Source organism: Halichoeres trimaculatus, unplaced genomic scaffold (genome assembly GCF_033239565.1).
Source record: "Halichoeres trimaculatus isolate MK-OKI-2021-1 unplaced genomic scaffold, fHalTri1.1 fHalTri1_scaffold_5, whole genome shotgun sequence".
Taxonomy (NCBI): Eukaryota; Metazoa; Chordata; class Actinopteri; order Labriformes; family Labridae; genus Halichoeres; species Halichoeres trimaculatus.
Window position 1 is genome coordinate 13,932,218 of NW_027437183.1, and position 25,241 is coordinate 13,957,458.

The window sequence follows — 25,241 nt, forward strand, 5'->3', positions numbered from 1 at the left end:
TTCCCTGTCTTGCAGTCAATAAATATTTCATGAATGCCCCACATGTTGTATTTAATTTAAATTTGTGGGAAAAATACGTCGCAAAAAATCTTAACATTTAAAAAAATAAAAACAGAAAAAATTAAACAAGTAAAAAAACACTGAAGCAATACTTCACTACATACAAACCACATGCATTTCAACCCTGTGAAGCTTGACCAATTAAAAAAACTAGCCAGGAAATTCTAATTTGTGGAAATGAGTGGTTTATTAACCCAGTTAACGAAATTTACAAGAAGGAATGCTACATCGTTTTGTTGATATTTTTTTGTATCACATTTAAAAAATAAGTAGATAGTTGTTGTTTTTTTAAATTAGTATAATTTTGGATCCGTATCTCACCACAATTTCTGAAAAAATATTGGCAATGATTTATCAAAAAGAAAGAAATAATAAAAGTTATGTATCAAATATGACAAGTTATAACTCATAGTGCACGTTTGTTGCATTCAATTTGATTTTATTTAGAAGATGAACATGAGCATGAACATGGCATCAGGTCATACAAAAATCTCATGAACTCATTCTAAAGTCGCCTGAGTTGGAACAGTATTATGATTTTGCCACATGAACAACCAAAAATTTTGGCGGATGAAAATGTGGGCTAATTGTGATTTACTGTTTATTTCAGTCCATAGGGACAATAAAGTAAGGTCACTAAGGTCTAACATCTCACAGAGATATATCACATAAGAAGGTAAGATGTGACATTTCTCACAAACATCAAGGGGCACAATGAAGTATGATTCCATACAATGACAGAAAACTAAGGCATCAAAGAAAAGTGCAAGTTAACATTAAATACATCATGTCTTATGTATTGACTGCATGATCACCCTTTTATCATCTCAACATGATGCCCCTTTTTTCGTGAAGTATTTTGTAGGGTACATTGTTTTCTGGTGTTTCAGCAGAGTTGATGAGTGCTATAAAATTCTGGCCTGCATAACCCAAATCGAAAGGTACATTAAGAAATGAACCCAAACAAATTATATTTTGTGAAAATAATATATCTGATGAGGATTACAAGTTGCTTTCCCTGTGAAAATGGTATCAGTACTGTTTTCTAGCAGCAACATTCTCACAGAGACTAATTCCTAGAAAAAAAATACTACAGTTAGAAATCTCAGATTTCAGGAGCTGCATGGGATTATATAACAGGAATTCAATGTAAACTGCTGGCTGTAAAGCATGTTTTAATTTCTAATTAGGTCCATGCAATCCAATCCCATACTATTAAGATGTCTCCAGTACAAACCAGAGCATGTCGTCACAGAACCACACAGAGTTTCGATGTATGCCTTAAACTCCTGTACACTTTAAGTCTTTCCTTTTTGCTGGCTGCAGTTTGTGAAGCTGCCTGTGTTACTGCAGGCAAGCTCTGGACAGCCCGCCTCTTGTGAGAACGGTGCAGTAGAATCCTGTACACTCCTGTGATGGAGCTCCTGCAGTCTTTCCCCTGATTGTTGAGAATGTGTTCTGAGGATATTCCCAATGTTTCCAGAGCTGCTTTGACCTCCATCTCCTCCTCCTGGAGTTCAGCAGGTTCACTGTCTGCTAAGTACGACGGGTCTAGTTTAAAAGGCTCCATGGCACGTGGGAAGTCCACAGGGAGCATCCACTCACAGCCCATCATTTGCTCCACTGTGCAGCGGTCAGATGGTATCGGTTGGAGGATTCCCCTGATTAGCCTCTGGCATACCTCAGGCACCCATGTGGGTAGGACGTAGGCCCCATCTAGGATGCACCGCTTCAGTTTAGCCACAGTGTCGGCCCTGAATGGCATTGTGCCTGTTACCATAAAGAACAGCATCACCCCCAAGGCCCAGATGTCCACAAAGATGCCAACATAGTGCTCATCTCTAAAGAGCTCAGGTGCAGCATAAGGTGGCGAGCCACAGAATGTGTTAAGTGTCTCATTACGGCGGCTCAGAGTGCTGAAGCCAAAGTCGCCCACTTTGACACAAGAGCTGCTGGTGTAGAAGACATTTTCTGCTTTCAGGTCACGGTGGATGATGTCATTTTCATGCTGCAGGAGGAAAAGGTCATCCAGTGATGATTACATTAATGAGAGAGTATATTTCTAACTAATAAATGGAAAAAATCAAGGTTAAGCAATAATTTATATGATTATATTAGGTATTTATAACTTGATGTGACCCAAAATGATTTTCATACTTTTCTGTTTATTCAAGATCATTTCACCTGAATTACATGATATTTCTTCTGGTGGTGAGGATAAATTAAAAATGAAAGTAGAACCACTCCATTTAAAATAATGTAGTTTTTGAAAAAAACTTAAAATTTGAATGAATCCTCTAATTGAACTTACATTAAGTCACGGATGTCTTAGTCTGAATCTACATTTAACTGTATTAGAAAATTAAATGCAATCAATGTTGTTTCAGTCTCATAAATATGTTTCAGATGATCTTGATATTTAATCTGTGAATATCTTAATTTAGAACTTTATTTTTAATGAATTTTTACTGACCATATGTTTCACAGCAGACAGGATCTGTGCAAAGACAATCTTGCTCTCTGTGTCTGAAAGTTTCCCCTCTGTAGTAATCTTGGTGTAAAGCTCCCCTCCCCCTGCGTACTCCATCACAAGGTGTAACCGTGACAACGTCTCCACCACCTAGAGAGAAAGATAGAACATAAGTGTGTCCGGCATGTCAAAGTGCTTTATCAAACACTATTAAAGAGGCTGTCATGAGTCCCTTGAGATCAGAGAGAGTAAATCATCATCAATACAAAAATCAATGAGAGGATCAAAATGAGGCTGTGAGTGCATCAAACCTCGTAGAGGCGTATGATGTTTGGATGGTGCAGTTTCTCCATGCTGGAGATTTCTCTGGACAGCAGCCTCTGGGTTTTCTGATCCAGCTTGGTTTTATCCAGGATCTTTATGGCCACTTTATCTGGGGATGACAGTTGGTTAGGAGTCTGTAATAAGTAACATGTTTCTTCAGAAGAGTTAAGTTTTCAGATCATCAAAAAAACACAAACATACATACTTTAATTTGGCATTTAGTTTCATCAGCAAGAATTTGTTAGGACGAAAAAAAATCAGATGAATTTTTTCCTCATGATTAAGTAGGCCAACTTTTCTGCTAACTACAATTTGATATGTTGCATAAGAAAGTGAACTTGTTTCCTTTTAGCAAACCCAGAATCACCCCTGAAGTGGCCAAGCCTCTCGCTGTGCTCCAGGTAATCTTTTGGAATATTAACTGCACTCAGAAACCAATTTTCTTGATTATTTTCTCTCCGGGGTCTATTCTCTCTTGAAGCCCTATCATTGTAAATGAAGGAAAATTGCCTTTTTGATGCTGCATGACTTCAGGCCTGCAGATGGTCAAGTATGTGTGACGGTGAAATTTAAGAGCTCTCCTACAGTGGACTGGACTGTGTTCAACTCACCCCGATCAAAAATGTTCAAGAGCAGAATATATAAACTTATGCATTAATGCAGCAAGCATATCAAGTTTAAAAAAGTGATATCTGCACTGTATTCCATTAAATGATTCATAAAGAGAAGAAAATACGCCCCAGGTAACTGAATACTTAAAAGTTCTGAAGAGGCAAAATGGTGTTGAGATATCTAATTGTGCTTCAGTATGCATTATTCAGGCTGGTATTAGACTCCTGTTCAGCTCTCAATAGAGGCATTCAAAATGCTTTGCAGTTCATATTGTTTTTGGAGGACTAAATGATACCACCTACATGCACGTACACACAAACATAACCTGGCATACACAGCAAAGAACATACAACCCTAAAAACATCAAGCAGGCACATCTACACAGCTACGCAGTCATTTTACTGCCTCTCTCCAGTCTTTGATGAGGCGTGCAGCAATTTCAGCCGTCACTAAGGAAACTGGAGATCTTTAATCAATCCATCTGTTCAAGGGCAGCAGACAGTCTGTCTCTGTGTGGCTGAATCAGCCCCCTGGCCTGGCGCACACATCGCCTTTTTACTGAATTGCTTCATAAGGACATAGCTGTTAGTGTTGCAGCCCATTGATGGAAACAGCTCATCAGCCAAATTATCACTTAAATCTCAGACTAAAGAGTCAATAAGAGCTTAACGAAGGATTTTATTCTTAGAAATGGATGTTAAGGATGTCAATTAAGTCAAAATGTCAACGGCCTGTATTTAAACCCATCAGGGTAACTCCTTATGGCTGATTTTAAAGGTTGTTTTTCTTGCCTTTATTAGAAGAAGTAGCTTGTGAGAGAGAAAGAGACAGATAATGTAAAGAGAGAATGGGAACAAACACACACTAGTACTAAATACTGTTGGGACTGGGAACAGATGAGTAGTGTCAGGAAGACTGCTGCCTTGTTCATGTGATACCTGCTGAGCTAAGTGAGATAAGTTGGTGCTCCTATGGCTGCCTTTAAGGTTTGATTCCTTACTTTTTTTTAATCAATTTTTTAATATAACATAAGTAGCATTGATACTTAAGTTTTTTCCTAAAGTTTATATGTTAAATTGTCATCTAAATAAATATTTTTCTTTGCTGTCTTCCTGTTTCTTACCTTTGGTGAGGGCATGAATTCCAAGCTTGACATGGGAGAAATTCCCACATCCAATCTCCCCTCGAATTTTGTAGAAGCCGATTCTCCTGCCAACAGTTAGCTCACGGACCACCCTGAGACCAGGGAGCACAACAGAGGATGTAAATTTATTTTTTTTCCATTGTATGCACAAGTAAAACACCCAAACCAGCAACAGCTTCCTCTCCTGACACCCACCTATCATCCTGGCACATGTCCAGGTTGAGCCTCTCCAGTGGGGTGAGCCGGCGGATGGTGGCCCCCTCGTCATCCGTGTTGATGTCAGAGCTGTCCTGCCGGCTCCAGCGGGAGTACCTTTGGCCGCCACTGACCACAGCTGTGCCTCCAACTGAACCTCTGACGGAGTCTCCATTAGACCCATTAGAGGTCTCGGCCCCAGACACTGAAATGCTGTGAGTGTTTCCTGCTGCCCCTGATCCCCTGGAGCCTGCTGTCCCAGTCCCAGCCTCAGCTCCTTCTGGGCTGCTCTCTGAGGGGCAGACAGCAGTCATCCTGCGAGGGATCCCCAGGGTGGTGGAAGTTTAGCTCATGGCTGGAGGTGTGGAGGGGCTGTGTGCACAAAAGAAAAGATTTTTTTTTCTCCTGTTTTTTTTCTTCTACATTCTGGCACAGTTTCTTTGAAAAGACTGCTTCTGAAGTATTCTGTATTGTTTAAACAAAGATTGGTGCTCCTGGGGCACCCTCAGCTTTTTAAAATCTAAGCCTTAACAAGCAAGATTGCAGGGAATAAAAAGCCACTTAAATTTAGATTATAATTTCTCATGCATAATTATTTTACAAAAAGAATTATGTTCTTTATTGTGGGGGTGGGATGTGCAAAAAATGGACTAAAACTTTGCACAAGTGTTGTATTTGTACTTTGATTACACATAGGCACAAAATAGTTTCCCCTATAATAAGAATTAAGCAAGCAGCTACAAATTCAGGACAACATATTCAAGATTAATGCAACCTTGAACCATAAAGTGTTTTTTATTAATTAATTAATTAATTAAAAACATTGAAAAAAAAACAATAGTTCAAACAGAAACACTAATGAGGATCAAAACTCCTGTCTTACCTTCAGCTGTATGAGCCATTTAAAACATGAACTCTTCAGTGTCCTGCATTTCACAGCTATATTAACAGATGGTTCAATTATATTTTCTTGGCTTCAGCAAAAAAGGTCCAAAAGCTCCAGTCTCTGGATCCAAGCAAACACAGCATCCAAATGTTCCCCAGTCTCCAGATCTGCAAACCCTCTAAGACATGTACTATCAGCTGCGATCTCTCATCTGAAGCAGGGCACAGCTGTAGTCTCGTTGCCTTTAGGAGTCCCCAGCAGCTGAAGTCTTATTTGGAGCTGTTGAAAGAACTGTGATGATACTAGAGTGATCAGATCGACCTTGCGTTATCAGCTGCATGCTCACTGTTGTCTCTTTGCTGAAGAGGTCTGTGGAGCTTTAATGGGCTCTTCTGAGCCTCTGGTGTATAAATAGGCCACAGGTTGAGGAGGAGGCAGAGGGAAGAGGAGCTGGATGGGGGGGTTGGTGGAAAGATGTTGAACAGATGATCGTGTCAGGGTACAGCCTCAGGCACTGAGTGAGACAACCTGGAACAAAGCAAATGAGAGGCAAAAATAAATACTATTGATTTATGTTAATGTTGCTCACAGAGACATCTCTTTTTCCTTCTTTCACTTTGTCATTGTAATCCTTTTTCCCCAACAAAAATCAGCAGAGCATGTTTGAAAGTTGAAAAAGACTGTGTTCACATGTCAACACAACAAAAGCAGCCTCAGCAGTGTGTGACTGAGTGTCTGTTAATGCCTATTGTAATCCTAACTTAATTTAGTGCTTGAGTCCAGCTCTGAGGGTGATGCAGAGTGAAGTTGCCATGAACAATCCAGAGATCCTCATCACTTTGCAGCACCAACAAAATACTTAAAGGCTGACCAGCTGATGTGACATCTAATGTAGAGCATGGGTGATTACTTTCACTCCCTTCTGAACATACAGGTGTTTGTATGTGTAAATAATTTGTAATAAGGCGCTAATTGCATATCGCTTGAAAAGAGAGCTCTAACAACGTCCCATGAGTGAGTGGCAGAAAGATAAGTCAGGGGGGAAGTTGGACCCAGTATATCACAGTTTCTTCAAGAACATTTACCAGCTAAAACAGTGTTTTGAGTGAGGGGATTGTCGCTATTTCCTCTAGATATTGAAGAGGGGTATTGTTTATATGGTTTAATAATGTCCTTCTGGTGCAAAAAAAAATCACATTTTCTTACTCTGGTGATTTATAAAGCCCTAATTTTGGCCTCAATATCTTTAAGGGTCCTCGCTTCATGAACACCCTTTCCTCTGATTGGCCAGCCATCTGGAGGCTTGTTGGGGCCAGAGCTAAGAATAGACCATTGTGTTTGAGGCTTTCCCCTCCATCCTGTCATGAACCAATTCGGAGATCCTCATGTAATAACCTCATCATTTCAGCAAGTCTCATGAGGCTCTTGTGTAATTTTTAGAATGGACAGTTGCGAGCAGTTTATAGACAGATTCATGGATTTCTACAACAATTAAGTATGAAGGGAATTGGAAATGTGCATGTTTAAAGGTCCCATATTATGCAAAAGTCACTTTATTAAGTCTTTTAGTGAAATTTGTGGGTCTTTGGTTTTCCTCCCAGCCCACAAAATGTGATATTTAATGACAAAACCTGTACTTAGTAGTGCTTGTGAATGTAAAATCCTGACCTAAAACTAGCTGTTTGGATTTTGGGGATTTGCCGACGTCAGTGATTCCCTTTTTAGACCAATAAGGAGCAAGTCTGACCTGATTGGTCCACCGGAGCAGATACCCCACGAACGTCCTCCCCGCTGCCGGAGAGAAATCTCTCCAGCAGCAGGGAGGAGAATGCCAAAGTTGAGGGGCCATTACTGCTCTGTTTTTGGCTGTAAACAGCCACATAGTTCCATGCACAAGCTTCCCGTCTCGGAAGAAGACAAGACCAGGTGGCTAGAGTTCATTTATCAAGGAAATGTGCCAGCTACACTCAGTAAAACTGTGCATGTGTGTGCTAGTCACTTCACAGCCGACTGCTTTTCCTGGGACCCTGGAAATGTGAGTATTTTAAATGCTGTGTGCTGTGGAGCAGATGTAAGAGCTTTTCCTCAGTGTCCCCCCTGTCTCTGTGTTAGCTTCAGGATGCTAACTTTAGCTGCAGTTAGCCTGTTGTATTAGCCTGTAATGTTACGGCAAACTAGATTCGCCGTTTTCTAAACATTGTGCACTCGGAGCTCGGTAGTCATGGTTACATGGGGCCGCTCTCAGTGACGCAGAAGAGCGGGGCGGTATCAGCGGTGGCTCATTTACATATGAAGGTCACGCCCACTAAATCAGACCGTTCTGAACAGAGGGGCTATCAGAGCCTGGAAACAATGCTGCTGTGCTTGATTTATTGGCTTTTTGGACCAAAACATGTTACTACCATTTCATGAAGACATCAATGATCCATGTTAAACTGCAGAAAAGGAGAATAGTATGGGTTCTTTAATATGGAAACCCAGACCTGTTACTTTTTTTATCTATGTTTCAATATGGTAAGGTATAGTACCCCCTCTTTAAATAGAGCAGACGGCACACTTTCATATCTTCAGTGAAGTAGGGAAGACCCCTCTCCGGACCTGCTCATCCATTTCAATTTACATAACCACCTGCTCACTAGACATTAATCCAGGCATTTTCCTTTTTACCCATGCACAAAAATATTAAGAGGCTTTTTTCTATCATCACAAATTCATGATAGTACAAAATTTCTTATTTTGTCACTGTGAAATAAGCACATAAAGGAGTCACGCCAAGCTGGGTTTGTTTTACTCCATGTGTTGATGTTGTGTGCTCATGAACTCACATGGTTCTCTGGGAGGTTGTCTCTCATCTGTTGCTACATCAACATGAATGAATCCACGTTAAAACCCAGCTAGGAAATCAAAGCGACTCTCTTTTGTAAGGTCTGCAGTCTCCCAGCCTTCAAACACCTTCCTGCCATCCCAACATGAATATCTAGGCATTGATCTCAGGCTGCCTAAAAGGACTTGCTAAGAGAGGATAGGCTTCCACTTTACAGTACAAAGCAACAGGGTCTGAATACCAGCCTTTTATGTAAGGAAAAAAAAGACTGTAGAACAGCCAGCCATGAGACAAACACATTAACAACAGGAGATTAGAGGCCATCAGGACATGGGAGGTTTGTACTCTCCAATATTATGCTTTCTAAAACTGCGTTTACAAATAACACACCTGAATAGACTGATCCCTACTTCAGCTGGGAAGCATCTCAGCAGAGACTCCATAGCTGTGTAATCGTTACTCAGATTGCTTTGTGCTTTGCTTCTACAAATGTTGTGAGAGGCTATGTCTACCTGGTTGCTTAGCGATGGGCACTGACTAAGTATGTTTGTGTGTCTTCCTTCATCCAGAGGATTAGGCATTAACAGGGGTTGAGTGTCAAGAAAGAGACCAAACAGTGCCATGGTTATGCTTACACTCTGCTGCTTGGAGCCTGGGAGCACTCATATTAATTATGCACGTGTGCAGACTGGTGAACGTATACACACGCCAACACACACAAAAACAGAGACAAAACAGAGCAGCAGGGGAGGAATGAGGAGCCTTAAACATCTTCGACAATCTTCAAGTGTACAAGCAAGTCTACACTCAGGAGGTCAAATCTAAACCTTTACAAAGAAACTCAACTTGTCTGAAATTAGAACTAGAGGAACATCTGGTAAGCGAGTATCATGATCAGACCTATCACGTCGTTGTAGCACCTACACTCAGTCGCTGCTTTTTGGGCCCTGCATTTGCAGAAGAACTCACTGAGACTGGATGTTTTATCAGCTGGGTGGCGAGTAAAGACAGGGCATGCCAGGTGTGCTGACCCCTGACATTCCAGACTGGTTTCTGGGGAGGTTCAAGGATAGGCAGCACAGAAGTGGGAACAACACCAACTAAACAGGGACATAGCTGGAACCAAGCTCCTCTTTTGGAAATATAGAGAGTAAGAAGTGCTTGGTGGATATAAGAATACTTAGGATAAGAGCTTCCTGAGTATGTCAGGGGAGTTTCTCAAAGTCACAGTATTTCCAAGGTTGATCCAATACAGCAACTGGACTTGGTAGAGTTCTAAGTGAAGAAAGGCTTCTTCAGTTTGAAAAAGGTCAAGACACCTTCTGGAGGAGAGGTTGAATATCTTCTACCAAGTTCAGTTCCCCTATTGGATTAACCTTGGAATTATATATAATCCTTTATTTAACCAGGTAAAAGCCTCACTGAGATTACTTTTTTTTACAAGAGTGACCTGGCCCTGAAATCCTTGTTGAGTAAGGCTGCATGAATTTTCTTCAGAGAACAGTCACTGCTCTGACATAGTGTTTTATCTTTTGTTGCTCCAGGAGAATGTTTTACACTTGAGACCCCCCTTGAAGAAGGTTGGTAGATAAAGACTCTTTTAGGACCATATTCAAAGTCTTTGCAGGGAAATTGTCAGCTTGGTCAAAATTTAGCAACATTTAGGGAAGGACTTTGTGTTTAAAACTATCAGATGACTTGGCTCTTGCTTGGTTTTTCTGAAACTGTTCAGGGTTTGACATCTGAGAAAGTCCAGAAGCCAAACAATCTATCTTATATGGAAGACGAAGATGAAACGCCCACATCCCTATTAGAGTTTTGTGAGACGGATCATAACTGTGTTAAAGTTATGGTCTGTCTGGGCCTCTTAAATATTATTTGCCAGTGCTTGAAGAATGCCTTCCTCAGATGGTGATACCTAGGATGAATCAAAGCCATCAAAAAATAGCCAGAAACTTTTATTTTTTTCCAGTACTGAGCTGTTCATTTACCCTTTTAACAAAATATACCAAAGATATTACTATATCATTTTTATGACATAGTTTTGTGTAACACATTTAATCAACTGGGTGGTTTTGGCAACTTTTATGGAAAGTTTTTAACAATTAAAAAAAAAAAAGATCAGGTTTTTAGGGAAACTATTAAGTTGATGAGAAAGAGGTCTTTGAAACTCAAGTATCAGATGTGATATATGGTTAAAAAAGTCTTGGCCATTTGGGTATTGTGTTGGTAAGCTTCTCTGCAAACCTTTTCACTGGAAGTTGGACTGGGAGTTTAGGCTGATTGTCTTAGCCCAGATCCAGTAAGGGCAATAGGGATTATGCCCTGGTTGTTAAGCAGGAGACCAACTCTCCAGTCTTTCAGGGTTATTGCATGGTTTAAGTTTCTAATGGAGATGTACCCTGCATGCCTTCTTGGAAAAGCTGAACTTCAGATAAAGGAGGAGAAATACCTTTCTTCTTTCCTGGTTACAAAACAATAGACCACCTTGAGACACCTCTTTACCTTTTTTTGGAAGTTTTAATTTTCTACCAGTTAGCAGGCCCAAGGTGCACAAAGACAGAGACCTTTTTTTTATCTAATCCAGTAAAACAACATATGACTCAAAATTTACGAAAATTATTCTGCAGCTTTCCACAACCAGGTTTATGATCAGCAGCCAGCCCTTGATCAGCAAACGCTATCAGCTAAGCCAAAAATGGCGTCTTACTCACCAGACAATCAATCATGTGTCTGAGAATCCCTTAAGACAAGGAGGAGGGTTTGCCTGGCACACTCCTCTCTGCTGATCACACTGCCAGCATCAGCAGCCTCTTCAAACACTCCAACAACGGAAAACAGGAGGGCCCATCCACAGCAGCTGGGCTCCAAGAATTAGTCACTCTTTCCTAAACGCTTGTTTGTTCCTGTGGACAAGGATCTGTTCTGCACATCACAGGCTATGAAACGTCCATCTGTGGAAAAGTTTCTCTTCTCTGTTTGGGCTCCAAATAGTCTTTTACTTTGCCTCACGTTCACTTCACGTCCATACCCTCATTCCCCCCCATGCCTAAGCCCATTCTCTCTTTTTCGCCACTATTATGCATCCAGGCACAAAGCGAGCTCACACACACATTTGCACATCCTTTTCCTCAGATAGAAACATGCACAAGCACACTCATATAAAGACATACACACAAGTGTGCACACACACAGACAGCTCTCTCCACACAAAGCTCCCCAGTGTGTTAATTGAGACACACGGCTGACAAGAATAAAGAGCTCACCAGTGAAAGAGCTGCCACAATGAAGACTATGCACCTTAGGAACGGGCAGACAGGCCTCACTGGAATCTATGGGGCAAATATTTCACATTTCTAAAACACACTGACCTCGGAAGCCCTTCCCCCTGAAACTCACAGTCCAAACCTTTGAAAACAAAGCTCAGATGCTCTAACTAGGTTTACGGAGCAGGACACTATGCTACTCTTAACTCTTGATTTTTATTCTTAACATAACAGCTTCTTACTTAGAAAGTAGTTAAGTTCAATCTTATGTGGTTAATACATTGAAGTTTACGGTCTTTCTACCGATGCCTGGGCTAAAGTGTATGTGTGACTCCATAGCTCCCAAAGCATCTTGGCTAGAGAGCTACAGTCTCTAGGCCTTAACGAAGTCTCCATGGCAGTATAAGCAAAAAGCACTATTACACAATGCAGAGGACACTATCAAACCTGCATCCGGTGGTTCCAATCCAAATCCTTCCAGTAAATAATTTCTTCGTGCTATAAAGAGCTAGCTCAGTTTGCATGCAACTCACTGCCAGTGCTTCAAAGTGGTTTGCATCAAAGAAAGAACACATGAAGCGCAATGTTTCATGTGCTCTGACTGATTGACCATCAGAAGAATGAAAATTTGGGAACAAATCTATTTCAGGGGGGAGTAAACAGACCCCAAAACAGCTATTTTTGTTCCAAAATATGGAAATACTTGCAGCCTATCATGGCTTGAACAGCGAGAGGAGTGGTTACAATATGTTTCAGATATTACTCTTGTTATGCAAGACTGTAAAAGTGAATCTGTACCATTTTCCAATTGAAAACTGGTTCTTTTTATTTTCCTGAAACAGATAAAAATACATAATGTGGGTGCCTACTGAACATTTGGTTTAATAAGTTATGTACACGACAGTAAGAGTAATATTCAAATCTGGCTGATAATATATCCACACATTTATCTGATGACTGCCACGTTGTTCATCTTATTTTATTTTTTTTAATTAATTTACATTCATCTCCTCTTACGAACCCATTTTACTCATCATTCCATTATTTCATCATTTGCTGTGCAGATCAAATCACCTCACTTCTTTGAAGTGTAGTGCCCTCTAGCCTCATCATTTGGCAACCTATGAGTCATATTAGCCTGTCCTTAATTGGCCCATACGATGTTATGATGGTGTCGCATCATAGAGAAGAACATACAGCAGTGCAACAGGTGCCAGAGCTGAGCTCTTGCATTCTGTACCCGATGTTTTGGCAACAAATTTGACAGTAAATGTAAATAGGGTTAATCAGAGGGTCATTACAGATCCAAAAAGTTAATATCTTAATTGTGCGTGTGCGTAAGTCACGTGCGTGCAGAACTGACGAATTATGCGTTGTTATTCTCACAAGAAAATATGCACTAAACCAAAGAGCCAGCGTTAACAGTTCTAAAATCAAATTTTAGGTATAGATGGTGTATTAAATTACTATAAGATACGGATTATATCTCCAGGGACTATCCCAGGGTCATGTTTAAGAGCATAAGACATCGCCGTTAATTTTTTCTCGAAATTGTTAATCCATATTGTCTGATTTTTTTCCCCCTATAAATGACCTTACGTTGTAAATGAAATGAACTGACGGTCGCTGTCCAATCTAACAGTCAACAGTTAACACCCCTCGCGACAGGCCATTCCCCGTTTAACCCGGTGCATTTCTCAATGAAATCCTCACAAACCGAAAAAAGTGACATATGACCGAAACTTACTTGAAAGAATGCCATCATGAACCAGTGCTGACAGTCTATGCCACCTAGGCTTCAGAACCATCTGCCTTAGCGTCTGGTGACATTGAACGGACCGGTTCTGCCGCAGCAGCTTCTCCCTGTTCAGTCTGTCTGTTGTGAGGGGAATCCGATAACGGGCAGGCAAACGGACCAATAAGCGGCGAGCAGGAGAAAACAACGTGTGCCTCTTGTCCAATGGGCAGTAGGAGATGCAGCTTTTCTTCTGTTCAGTACCACAGGAGCTGTCCAGACTCACCAGGTAACCTAACCTGTGTATGTTAGCTACCATGGTGACCGGCCACGCTTCCAGTGGAGCTGAGGTTCAACGTTGGGTCAGGGGATCAGACGGAGGCCTTTCCGGGATTCAAAGAGGGGTCTACATTTCATCATCTTATGACAGTCTTGGTATGCAATTGTTGAAAAGATAACATCCAATTTAAAAGGCATATCACTTTCAGTTACCTATTTGATAAAACTAATCTAAAAGTTGAGACATCTACTTGACTCAACCATAAAAAGTTTGATTATTGAAGACATTTTTGTACGATACATTCTCAGCTGCACAGTTGCATAACAGGATGTAATCCTTGCTCTTCTACTTGTAATTTCTAAATACAGAAGGTTAACCTCCCATTTTGATACCCTTTGCAATATAGAGATATATAGATTTGGAAGCTTTTTAACCACTCACCTGCTTTCCTCACCTTTGTCTACCTGCAGTTTGCTTTTTAGCCACTTGGGAGCAGCAGATACAAGGCAGGAATCCTTAAGTATGGACTTTTATGTCCCTTAAATTGGGGAAAAAAGGGAGACCTTGATTGCAAAATGTTGATTACTTAAACAGTCTGCTACCACAGATCAATTAAAGGTTTTTGTAGGTTTCCTGCAATGATTAGTAGAAGTAAACAAAGTCCTTATTCCACTTCAACTCAGGTAGTTACCACCTACACCTCAGGTAAATATGTCTTATTGTGCTTCAAGTTTAGAATTAAAAAAAAAAGTATTTTGTGACCAACTTTTTATGTGGTGTAGTCTTATTTATAAAATAAAGTGCAACCAAATTTAAGGGTTTCTTTCCAACTCATGACTGCTGTTTTCTCCATCCAGACAAGATACTCAGGTGTTCTACAAGTTTTGATAAACCCACCAAGGTTTCTGCTATGGAATAAAAAGCTTAGGATAAAGCTAGACAGTGATTCCCTGACAGAGTCAAGTCAAAGCAGGACAGCTGAATCATAAAAACTTTGCAAGTGTTATAAACTGATTAGTATTTAACATGTATACAGCCCAGCTAAGTTTATTTAATCAATGAAAATTCAGTAGAGTTCCATTCAGGAAAATTATTTTATTCCTTGTGAGTCTTTCTTACAAAATCACAAATGTTCAATATCAAATCAGCTTAAACAAAAACTGCATGGAGCATTTTCACTAGGGAATATCATCATATCTGCCGTTGAATGAGCTGTAACCAGACATTAAACTTTTGTTCAACTGTCTTGGTAGGTCACTTCGACTAAAGGAAAATATAAATTAGAGGTAAAATGAAGAGATACACAAAAAAAAAAAGTATTAGGTTGATGAAGCAATGAAGAGTCCCCAAGAATGTGATATGATGGCAAACGGCTCAAAATAAATAGAGGATCATCAGTAGGAAATTGTTTCCAAAAGTCTGTAACTAAGATTTCATGGAGTTACAACAGCGGAAAAATTTTAAAAGATGGCAGACAGGAGAGTGAGCTGAGGTGGCATGCTTTAACCCACATGCAGTGGTCTTCACAGAAACTCAAACGTCAACTACACGACCTAAAGAGTCTCAGTCAACTGTTCCAAAATTCTCATACAACCACTGTTTGCACTGTCTCCTCCGAGTTCCCCATTTCTCCCTCCACCTCCACTTCCACTGGAGTGTTCACCTGCTGCGCGTCAACCTCCGCCGTGGTCACATGCACCACCTGGATCTGCACTCCAGCCTGCTTTAGTCTCTCCACGTCTTCCTCACACATCTCTGTTACCCCTCCATCCTCCATTACAACCGTTGTGGTCTCCTCCATCTCCATCACATCCAAAGGCTCCATGGTGACATGTTCCACCTGGATTCCGTCATCCAGCAGCACTGTTTCGGTTCCTCCTATGCTCTGAGTTGCTATGGCAATGGCTGTTGTGGCAGCTGAGTTAGCAATGACTAGTTCTTCTGTTGACTTGTCCTCGATGGAGTGAACCTGTTTCAGGTGCGCCTTTAGATCTTTTGGATGGGTGAACCACATGTCACACATTGTGCAGTGGTTGGGCTTGTCTCCTGTGTGGCTCACGAGATGGTCTTTGAACTGGTCCCAGCTGTTGAATACGCTGCTGCAGACCTGATGATGGAGGAGAAAGAGTGAGGAGAAAAGAGAGGGCAGCATTTTTAACTGGTAAAACTATGACCACTGGAAGATCTGGATCTCTAGATGGAGGATTAGTTGTGGGAGCCGTTAAGTTACCTTTGCTAAAATATGAAAAAATCTGTCTCTCAGTTATTAAACTAGTTGCCTGCATGATTTCCATCTATTAAATAATTATTTTTCTAATAACTATAGCTCTACTCCATAAAAAATAGAAGTAAAAATAAACAACAAACAGTATCTTTGAAATTCTACATAACCCAATCACTTTTCATCATTGTCCATTCAGTGATGAGATCACCCAATTTAGGCAGTTAATTTACAAAAAAATGACTTAAATATGGGGCAAAAACTAAAACAAGACTAAAAAACACAACATTTTTTTAATGTGTAAACAGCAGTAAAAAAAGGGAGCCCTTCATGGTCTTCATCCTGCACAAACTGTACCTGGCATTCATAGAGTTTCTTGCGTCCTTTCTTGGCTCCAGCCCCGTTCTGACAGGCAGCCATATGGCACTTCAATGTGCTGTTCCGTGCAAATCGCTCATGGCAGTCTGGACACTCATAAGGTTTTTCACCTAGAGATAAAACACAAAGGACCAAGCATGTTTGTTAATGTAACATGTTTAAGAATAAACCAACAACACACAAACACATGAAACTGAAATAACCAAAATTCTTTTTACTCTCACCAGTGTGCTTCCGTAAGTGTTCCTTAAAGTGTCCAAAGTGGTCGAAGTGCTTTTTACAGTATTCACAGACGTGAACTTTCTTCTGAGGTTTCTGGCTTCGGGAAAGTTCCTCTGCATCAAAATGAAACGTACTGATGTGCTGCTTTAAGGCGCCCTCACGTGTATAGGCTTTACCGCAATGGTTGCAGACGTGAGGTTTCTCCAGTGAGCCAAAGTGTGTTTTCATGTGCTGCTTCAGGTGGTAATACAACTTGAAGCTACGATCACACTTATTGCAGCGGAACATGTTGTCCAGTTGAGAAATTTGGACCTCGACAACTTCGACATTCTCCAGCACTTTGGAGGCAGTCACTGTTTCCTCCTGATAAACTACTTCCTGGGGGAAACAAACAAAGCAGGATTAATGATTTTGTACATTGAACTATGCAGTTAATAAGTCACCCTGAGGTTTGTACAACATACCTCTTCTATTTCTTCATCATTCTTAACAATGTGCAGGGTAGATTCCCCTTGCTGATACTTGCTGGTGATGTCTGCAAGAAGAGCCAGGGCAGAATCATCTGATGCCTGTGCATTCTTTGCTGCATCCACCACCTCCTCCAGTCCACCCTCCTCCACCTCAACAGCTCCTTCTCCTATTACCTCAATCTCCACCTGAAGAAGATTGTAAACATTTAGTGCTGAAACTATAAGGGAGGGGAAAGTACAGATCACTTGTCCTTTGAGTCACCAAATGCTGCTAGACACTGACATTTCAGCTAATCTTTTTTAAGGCATAAATCTATATTTCAATAAACAAGACCAACACAGACTCACTGACCTGTCCCTCTTCCACTGATGGTAGACTTTCTGTTATTACATTTGATGTCTCAGCAATCTTCCTCTTTTTACCTTTACTTGGGGCTGGAAGTGAAGGAGCATCATTCATCCTGCAAGAGAATATCAGCCCTTGAATAAGTTTGTCATCACTAAATTTGCAAATTATTTCACTGAAATTCACACAATGGCACAGTTTTTTTAGTCTCACGTATTGGTTAGCGCTTTAATGGCTTCCTGCATCTGGAGGTATTCAGCAGCCTTCCATACATCATTGGCCTCCTCCTCTCCTCTTATGGACAGTGTTGCTGTGTATGTAAACTCCATCAGCTGCCGAAAAGCTGTGTTACTCACTCCTGAAAGAATATGACAGAGCAGCAGAGGTAATTCAAAGCCGTTCTATGTTTAGTCACATGAAGGTTTCATCTTTGCCTGCAATTAGAATACCTTCAATCTCTACAAGTGGCTCCTGGGTAAAATCCTGAAAGAACTTGTGGAAAAACTGACTGCATGCTGCCAACACTGCTTTATGGGCCCTGAACTGATGTCCTAAAAAGAAAAGGGACACAAACATTAGAAGCAGTACTCATGAACTTCCCTAAGACATCATGACCTATTATGCACACCTACTTACCGTCCACAATCAGAGTGATGTCTGTGAACTGATCCAGCTGTCGCTGCTCATTTAATTTATCCATCATGACTTTGTAATGCGCGAGGTACTTATTACATCCATCCACCTCACCCTCCATCTCAGCCGCCATCATACACCTTATTCTTCCCTACAGGAAACAGAGGACATACAGATAAGGGTTTATATTGATTGGAAAAACCTACTAACACATGCAAGCGAGATGTTTTTACAGGCTCTGTACTTTTTAAATTACTGATTCTTTTTACAGAAAAGGCTTTTAGAAGATATAACACAAATGAAACTTTCACAAGATATAACACATAATAAAATTAGCACAAGAGGTCCAAAACCAACAGCACTTCACTTTACAATTCATAAACATTGATACAAATAGTCATACTAATATTCTGAAAGTATTAATGATAGTTACTTGCCAATAACAAAGTGCACCCAACATTACGATGCCATATTATTTTTTTGCGTAAAATGTTCTCCCAAACCAGATTCCATGATAAACAAAGTTTGTAAAAACAGTTCTGATTTGTCTTGACAGAGTTATGAAATATGTCCAACTTTTGCAGCAATCAAATACTTCAAACGTGATAATAGACTGTGTTGCCTCTGCATTTAATTCACAGCAAGTGAGACGATACAGGAAACACTAGTTTTTCATCACTTAAGCCAAGTCTAAGTTAATTAAAAATCCAGTTCCAGAATTACACAGCAGGTGTATACACTTGCGTAAAATGATTTGCAAACTATGCCTTACAATGTCAAGAGGCCGGCCTTATAATTTTCCTCAACTTTAATGTAAGTAATTGGTATTCTTCAATACTCTAAGGCATTATTTGAATTTTTGATCGTATCATGTCTGAATTTGGAGTTATGAGACATGTAGGTTAGCGGAATTATTTATTAAGTTACAGCAAGGTGGAGTTATCTGAGGTTCACAGGTAAGGAGAACAATAATACACAGAACAAGGAAGTCCCTACGGTGGCTCCGAAGACCAACATCATTCACACACATTCTGCTAGCAAGGAACAACTGAATGTAATTTTAAGTGTCGTATGATAAATTGCTTGACTTAAATAGCACATACTGACCGGACATCCGAGACTGGCGGACAACTGAACAGGTGGTCAGACGTAAAGTTCCCTATTTCTCTGAAGTCAGCCGCTCTGCTATGTTGCTATGTAGCTATGTAGCTGGTCCAGCTTCACGTTAGCTGAACTAGCATAAACACAGACTTCCCTCCAGGAGAAAGCACCATTCGTATTTTACATGCTGGTTGATTAAATATTCAACCTGGGGATAACTTACCAGGAGCAGAAATGCCCTTTTCATCCATTTGGTAATAGCACATAAACGATATAAGCATTGTATAACCCCGGGGAGTTGCATGTAACGGGCCTCTTAGCACGCTCGCCATTTCGCGTTTGACAATCAACATTACGTCATCAAACCGCGCTTTAAAATACACTTTTCCCGGACAGATTGCATTTTTATAATCACTGTGGGCCAAAATAGAATTCAAAAACTATCAATATACATACCCCAAGTTTGGCTACGCTCCTTCAGAAAGTTATTTTGCGATGATATTTCCCTCGACGCATGTGCCACTGTTCTACTCTCGGTGCTCTAAAAAGGGCGGTCGTTCAAGCCTCAGGCCTCAGATTCCCAGGATCCTTTGCGAAGTCAAGGACGCTGCAGAACGTTGCCTAGAGACGACGTGAAGCGTTTACATACTCTGCTGTTGAACCACCGCAAATCATGTCAACATGAATACGCAATTAAATGGTTTCTTTTCTATAACGTACAAGGTTACATTAATACGAAAAACTGCATTAACTTAAACAAGTACGACCGACAGAATAACCAGGACATTCCTGTCATATAGGGACAGAGGTGAAGGAGAAAGCAATCCTTACCTGAGTAGTCAACAGAAGTATTAGTAAAATATATTGATATTACAAAAATCAAACATGCATCAAAACATTTCCTGAGAAAATCGATCATTTTGTATGCCAAACGTAATCAAATATTAGATATAAAGTTCTCAAGCCAATATTGAATCAAAGCAGACGGCTGTTGAATTCAGAACCTTTTAAAAACAGATTATATAAACAAGTCAGAATACTGTTCCAATCAGCGCTAAAATCTCGGAAAAACAAATGTTCAATCAACACTGTACTAAAAGAGTTTGCACTTACATTAAGGCTTTCAAGTGACAAAAAGGAAGTTTTAATTCCTCACTAGAGACTTGCTAGTAACAAAGGTGTGCCTCAGAACACTAAAAGAAGGGAAGAGAAAATGCCACTCCAAAACACTGAGGGATGCATACTAATTTTGGGAAGTTTTTCCTATTCAAAGGCCGGAGAGTACGTTTAGGAATATGCTCCGTCCTTGGTGCATCTTTTTGATAAGAATTTACACTTCAGCAAGGGAATGAAGTCAAACACCTAAAAGCTTTGCAAAAACACTATTTAGGGCCCCAAAGAACCATAGAGTCCACACTTCTCCACCACAGTTTTTTAATCTGGTCAACATGGAACATTTTTCCCAACATTTTCAGAACTAGGGAGCTGAGCATTCAGTGAAATCACAAGACCCTTTTTGGCATAATGTCAAAATAACACAAGTCTATCATGGGTCTTTGGTTCGGAAAGAACTTAAGAAGAATAAAATGAACCTAAAACTATACAAGATATCTTAAAGTGTTACTTATACAGCTTACAGTGCATAAATGTTATCTATTCAGATCTCTTGAGGGTTACTGATATGAATCTTTATGTTGCAGGTCAGTGTGTCCTGACTGAGCATAGAGTGTCAGATTCTGTGAATGAGTAACGCTGGATCAGAGAGTAACGCTGTCCTGGCAGGACACTCTCAGTCACATGTCATGTTCTGCTGAATCAGGTGACTGCTGCACCAGTCTCATTTCAGGTGCTGTTTACAGACACTGATACTTTTTGCTGTTTACAATTGTAAATTTCATTGTCTGTTGAACCAAACGCTTGATTTGTTTGTGTTTAAAAGCTGTAATTATGAACTAGTTACCATACTTGGCTATTGTTTTTCTAGCACTCTCTCTGAGTTTGTTTTTTCAGGTAATACAACAAATCTATTGCAACACAACACAAACTGAACTGGGGGTCAGCAAGATTTGAATTGTATTTTAAGACTCTTGTGCAACATTTAAAATTGCTAGGAGTACGTGTTCACTTGAATTTTGCTGGCCTAGTTAAAACTGACCTCTGACCCTTATCACGTAACACTAGACTGATTGCCCTGTATCTGCAGGTAGACACCCGCCTGATAAGATTTTAAGCTGTTTATGATATTTTATATGTACAATATATACTCTTATCTCACATAGATCACTGTACCTTTAACATGGTTTTATACAAGATCAAGTCTTTAACCATAAACTTGTCTACACTCTCAGGAATAAAGTATATCTTTTTTAAATTCTTTCTTGTAGTTCCTTGTGTTTAATAATTTTAAGCCTGCTTGAACTCTAAAGATACTGTTTGTTTACCTCTGATTTTCAGTGTTTATTGTATATTCTCATTTTGTTAAAAACTGTGCTGTACTTCTCAGAAATTTAGATCCTGTCAGTGTTAGTGTCAACCCTGCAAAAACATGCTGGACACTGACCAAAGACCCTCCCTCTGGTCTTTTTGTACTTCCCCCTTTTGTGTTTTAGGTCAAAACAGTGTTGCACAAGAGGCGCTGAAGTTCATAACACCCCCCACAATGCACTTTGGATTTAAAATCATTAAGTAGGGATTGAAAGGTACATTCATTATCTTATTGGGAGTTTACATATATTTTAAAGAGGCAAGTTTTCTTCCCTCTGTTTTGTCTTGAGGGGGCTTCATCAAGCTGCCAGTTACTTTGAAATGTTTTCCACTAAAAACAGGATTTGAAATCTGTTGAATAGACCAATTTTTGCACTGTGACTTTTTAAACTTGAGAAAAGTGTTGGCATCAGCATAGAGCTGGGGTTGAACTATGTCCTCCCACCAGAGTGAAAAACAACAGGCAGCGTATAAAAGGGGGGAGAGGTGGAGGAGGAGACTTGTTTTTGTTCAAGGAGTTGAAGCAAAGCAGAGCTGAGCTGAGAGAAGCAGAAGTTTTCAACAAAGGGGTAAGTCTGAAAATATAACTACGATAAAATAATCAAAAAGCGAAAAAATAGAGCACGCTATGGGTTAAGTCATGGACTTCTAAGTTTGTTTTTTTTTCCCCTTTTTTGAGGGAGAGCACGTGAAGTGTAAATATGTCTCAGGAATTAGAAACTTTGGGTTGTTTCAGCTAGTTATGTTTACTGTGTACATTGCAGAAACCTTACTTTAAGAATTAAAGCATATGTTCTATTTAAAGTTATTTGTGTGAAATTTGTGTTTCTTTTTTACTGAAACAACTCCCCCAAAAAATCTGGAACCTTCCTTTGACTTGTTATGTTTACTTTTTGAGTTGCATAGTTCAGCTTCCTCGGTGCATGAGGGAGGTAACACTTAAGGAGGACAGCTTGGAAGTTTAATCATGATAACCCATTTTTGACCCCTTGTACAACCAGCTCAGATTTGTTTGCACTGTCTGACCAGTCTCCTATCTTCTCCCTTCCCTGTGTCTCCTCTTTCTGCCTGCCCCTTCCCCTATTTCCCCCCTCCTCTCTGTTTTCTTTTTTGAACAGATTCAGGGAGTGAGGAGGCACTGCAGGCATGAGGGCGTGCCTCAGCCTGCTCCTCACTCTCTGCCTGCTCCATGGGGGCGGGGCGGAGAGTGACGGAGGTGGGAGGCGATGTCAGCTGCCACCAGCCTGGAGTATAGGATCGGTGGAGCCGATGAAGGAGGCCATGGGCCAGGTGACAGTGTTGGCCCTTTTCCAGGCCAGCTGATTGTTCTGCTTGGTGCAGGCTACCAGGTATTTGCTCATCATGTGTTAGCCAACGTCTGAAATTGACTTCTTGAACTACACTCTTGTACATTCTAAAACACATTAGAATAAATTACTTGATATGACACAAGAGTCATACAAGAATGACTTACAAACTTTCTGTTTAGTCAGAACGTAGAAATTATTTGAGGGTAAGACACATTACCTATTACCTGTTAATGTTTACCTTAAAACATAATATATATATATATATATATATATATATATATATATATATATATATATATATATATATATAAATGCATGTATATGTGTAAAGATATATATAGACATAAATATAATAACTTTATTTTTATTTATTTTTTTATTTTAATAGTTTTACATTTTTTCTAAATTTTACATTTGTTTTTAATATGTTTTAGCTTTTTAATTCATTTTTGTCCCGCCAACTGTTTTTTAACCATCAAACTCCCTCTCCTGATCAGAATGGAACTCCTGCGCCAGAAGCTTGAACATCAGGGTCTGAAGGATGTGCACTACATGGTCATAAATGACCAAGGGGAGCAAGCCCAGCGTCTTCACAACTTGCTGGCGATGAAACTATCAGAGAACATCACGCTCTACAAACAGGAAGAACAGCAGCCTAATGTTTGGCAGACACTGAATGGAATGAAGGATGACTTCTTCATTTATGACAGGTTTGTGATATGTCACAGAAAGTTCATTCAATATCAGAAAAAGGAACTACTTTTTCTCATTTTCTCACCATACCTTTGTGTCATCTCCATTCATCCAGGTGTGGTCGTCTCACCCACCACATTTCACTTCCAAATTCCATCATTGGACAAGGCTTTGTGGAGAGTGCCATCAAAGACACCTACTGCAAAGCCCTCTGTGGGGACTGCTCCTACATGGTATGACCCACACAGAAATCCAGGAGCATATACAAAAGATTCAACTGTTTTTGGTCACACATTTCCTGAGATAACATTCTTTATTTGTTAATTTGTGTGTGTTTCCACAGAGCACTGACCCCCTAGAGGAGTGTGCAGACAAACCAGATGCACCACAGCCTGATGCAGACAACCCCCCAGATGGTCACCATCATGGTCATGGGCATGGTGCTCACCATCATGGGCATGACCACGGTCAAGGCCATCAAGGGGATAACCATGGTTCGCACTCAGGTGGTTCTGGTCATGACCATGATCACATCCATGGTCAGCACCATGGACACCAAGGCGGCCATGGAGATCATGGTGGCTTTGGGCGTGATAACCATGATCACAGAAGTCATGGTGGCAGTCAAGGTAACCAGCATGGTCATGGCCACCAGGGGGGCAATCATGGTTCTCATACCCATGACTTGGGTCATGGCCGTGATGACCGTGATCGTCACCATGAAGGCCATGGACACAATAACAACCATGATCATCATCATGGCGGTGGTGGTGGTGGTCTCCGTGGTGGGGACCATCAGGATTTCAGGCCCCAAGGGCAGGATGGACAACATCAGTCAGACTTCGAGCAGCTAGTGGTGCAAATGCAGCAAATGCAAAAAATGCAGCAAATGCAGCAGGACGCCCAGGCGTCTCCCTGAGCAGCAGAGAAGGCGAGGTGAAAGTCAAAGTACAGCTGACAGTGGACAGCAGGCTCTGACAATGAAGCCTCTCCTAAGTCCAGCTGATGCTGACACTGACGCAGGCTGTTTGGTGATGCAGGGAGCGAGCAGCCAGTCGGTCTCTGACACTGTGACGAGGCGTTACCAGCCTCCTGACAGTGACAAGGGCTGACGGGCGGTGTAGCCAATACTGTGAGGGAGAACTGACAGTGACGCTCGCCCCCTGCTGACTGACAGCAGCCTCAGTCAGCCCCCTGAGCCTGACCCCCCGGTGCAAGCTGAGCCTGAGAGCAGCTGTAAGCTGGCTCTGACATCAGCTTAGTATTAACACCAGAAACACCAGGGGCACAGTGCTCTTTTTACCAACTAGTATTACCCTGAGTGAGGAGCAGGGCAGTCCATGACAGCATGAGAGAGATGAACAGGTGAAGTCCAACATGACACTGGAGTGGAGGAAAATGCTGTATTTCACCTGTTCACCTGTCAGCATGTCTGCGCGGGTCACTCTCATCCTTTCTCAGGAGGTATGTGGTTGTCATGTTCTTCAAACTGCCTCCTCCACTTTGCTCTCTCCATCCTTTATGAAACCAGGCGCAGAAACTACGCTCTAGTGGCGTCTGTTTGAAGTCAGGCTGAAGAGAGAGGAG

The 25,241-nt window shown here is 40.8% G+C and overlaps 3 protein-coding genes across 4 annotated transcripts; 1 reads left to right on the forward strand and 2 right to left on the reverse strand.

Moving 5' to 3' along the window:
• Positions 1-487: 487 nt before the first annotated feature.
• On the reverse strand, positions 488-13,661 carry nim1ka (NIM1 serine/threonine protein kinase a). Its single transcript, XM_074670241.1, has 7 exons — positions 13,529-13,661; positions 5,689-6,219; positions 4,806-5,177; positions 4,590-4,702; positions 2,842-2,963; positions 2,534-2,680; positions 488-2,068 (listed from the first exon to the last, which is right to left on the reverse strand). Exons 3-7 carry the CDS (start codon positions 5,117-5,119, stop codon positions 1,310-1,312), a joined length of 1,455 nt encoding a protein of 484 aa, XP_074526342.1. The 5' UTR covers positions 5,120-5,177; positions 5,689-6,219; positions 13,529-13,661; the 3' UTR covers positions 488-1,309.
• Positions 13,662-14,891: 1,230 nt separating this feature from the next.
• On the reverse strand, positions 14,892-19,760 carry znf131 (zinc finger protein 131). 2 transcript variants are annotated; one of them, XM_074669293.1, is made up of 9 exons: positions 19,624-19,760; positions 18,070-18,217; positions 17,883-17,984; positions 17,647-17,791; positions 17,440-17,548; positions 17,082-17,273; positions 16,620-16,995; positions 16,375-16,505; positions 14,892-15,903 (listed from the first exon to the last, which is right to left on the reverse strand). In XM_074669293.1, the coding sequence occupies exons 2-9, from the start codon at positions 18,200-18,202 to the stop codon at positions 15,382-15,384; spliced, it is 1,710 nt and encodes a 569-aa protein (XP_074525394.1). In that variant the 5' UTR covers positions 18,203-18,217; positions 19,624-19,760; the 3' UTR covers positions 14,892-15,381. The 2 variants fall into 2 exon arrangements, with proteins under 2 accessions (XP_074525394.1, XP_074525393.1); XM_074669292.1 differs by lacking the exon at positions 19,624-19,760 and adding an exon at positions 19,391-19,519.
• A 2,325-nt stretch (positions 19,761-22,085) lies between these two features.
• Positions 22,086-24,751, forward strand: selenop (selenoprotein P). The gene is made up of 5 exons (XM_074671410.1): positions 22,086-22,220; positions 22,770-23,000; positions 23,459-23,671; positions 23,770-23,887; positions 23,998-24,751. The coding sequence occupies exons 2-5, from the start codon at positions 22,798-22,800 to the stop codon at positions 24,571-24,573; spliced, it is 1,110 nt and encodes a 369-aa protein (XP_074527511.1). The 5' UTR covers positions 22,086-22,220; positions 22,770-22,797; the 3' UTR covers positions 24,574-24,751.
• Positions 24,752-25,241: the final 490 nt, after the last annotated feature.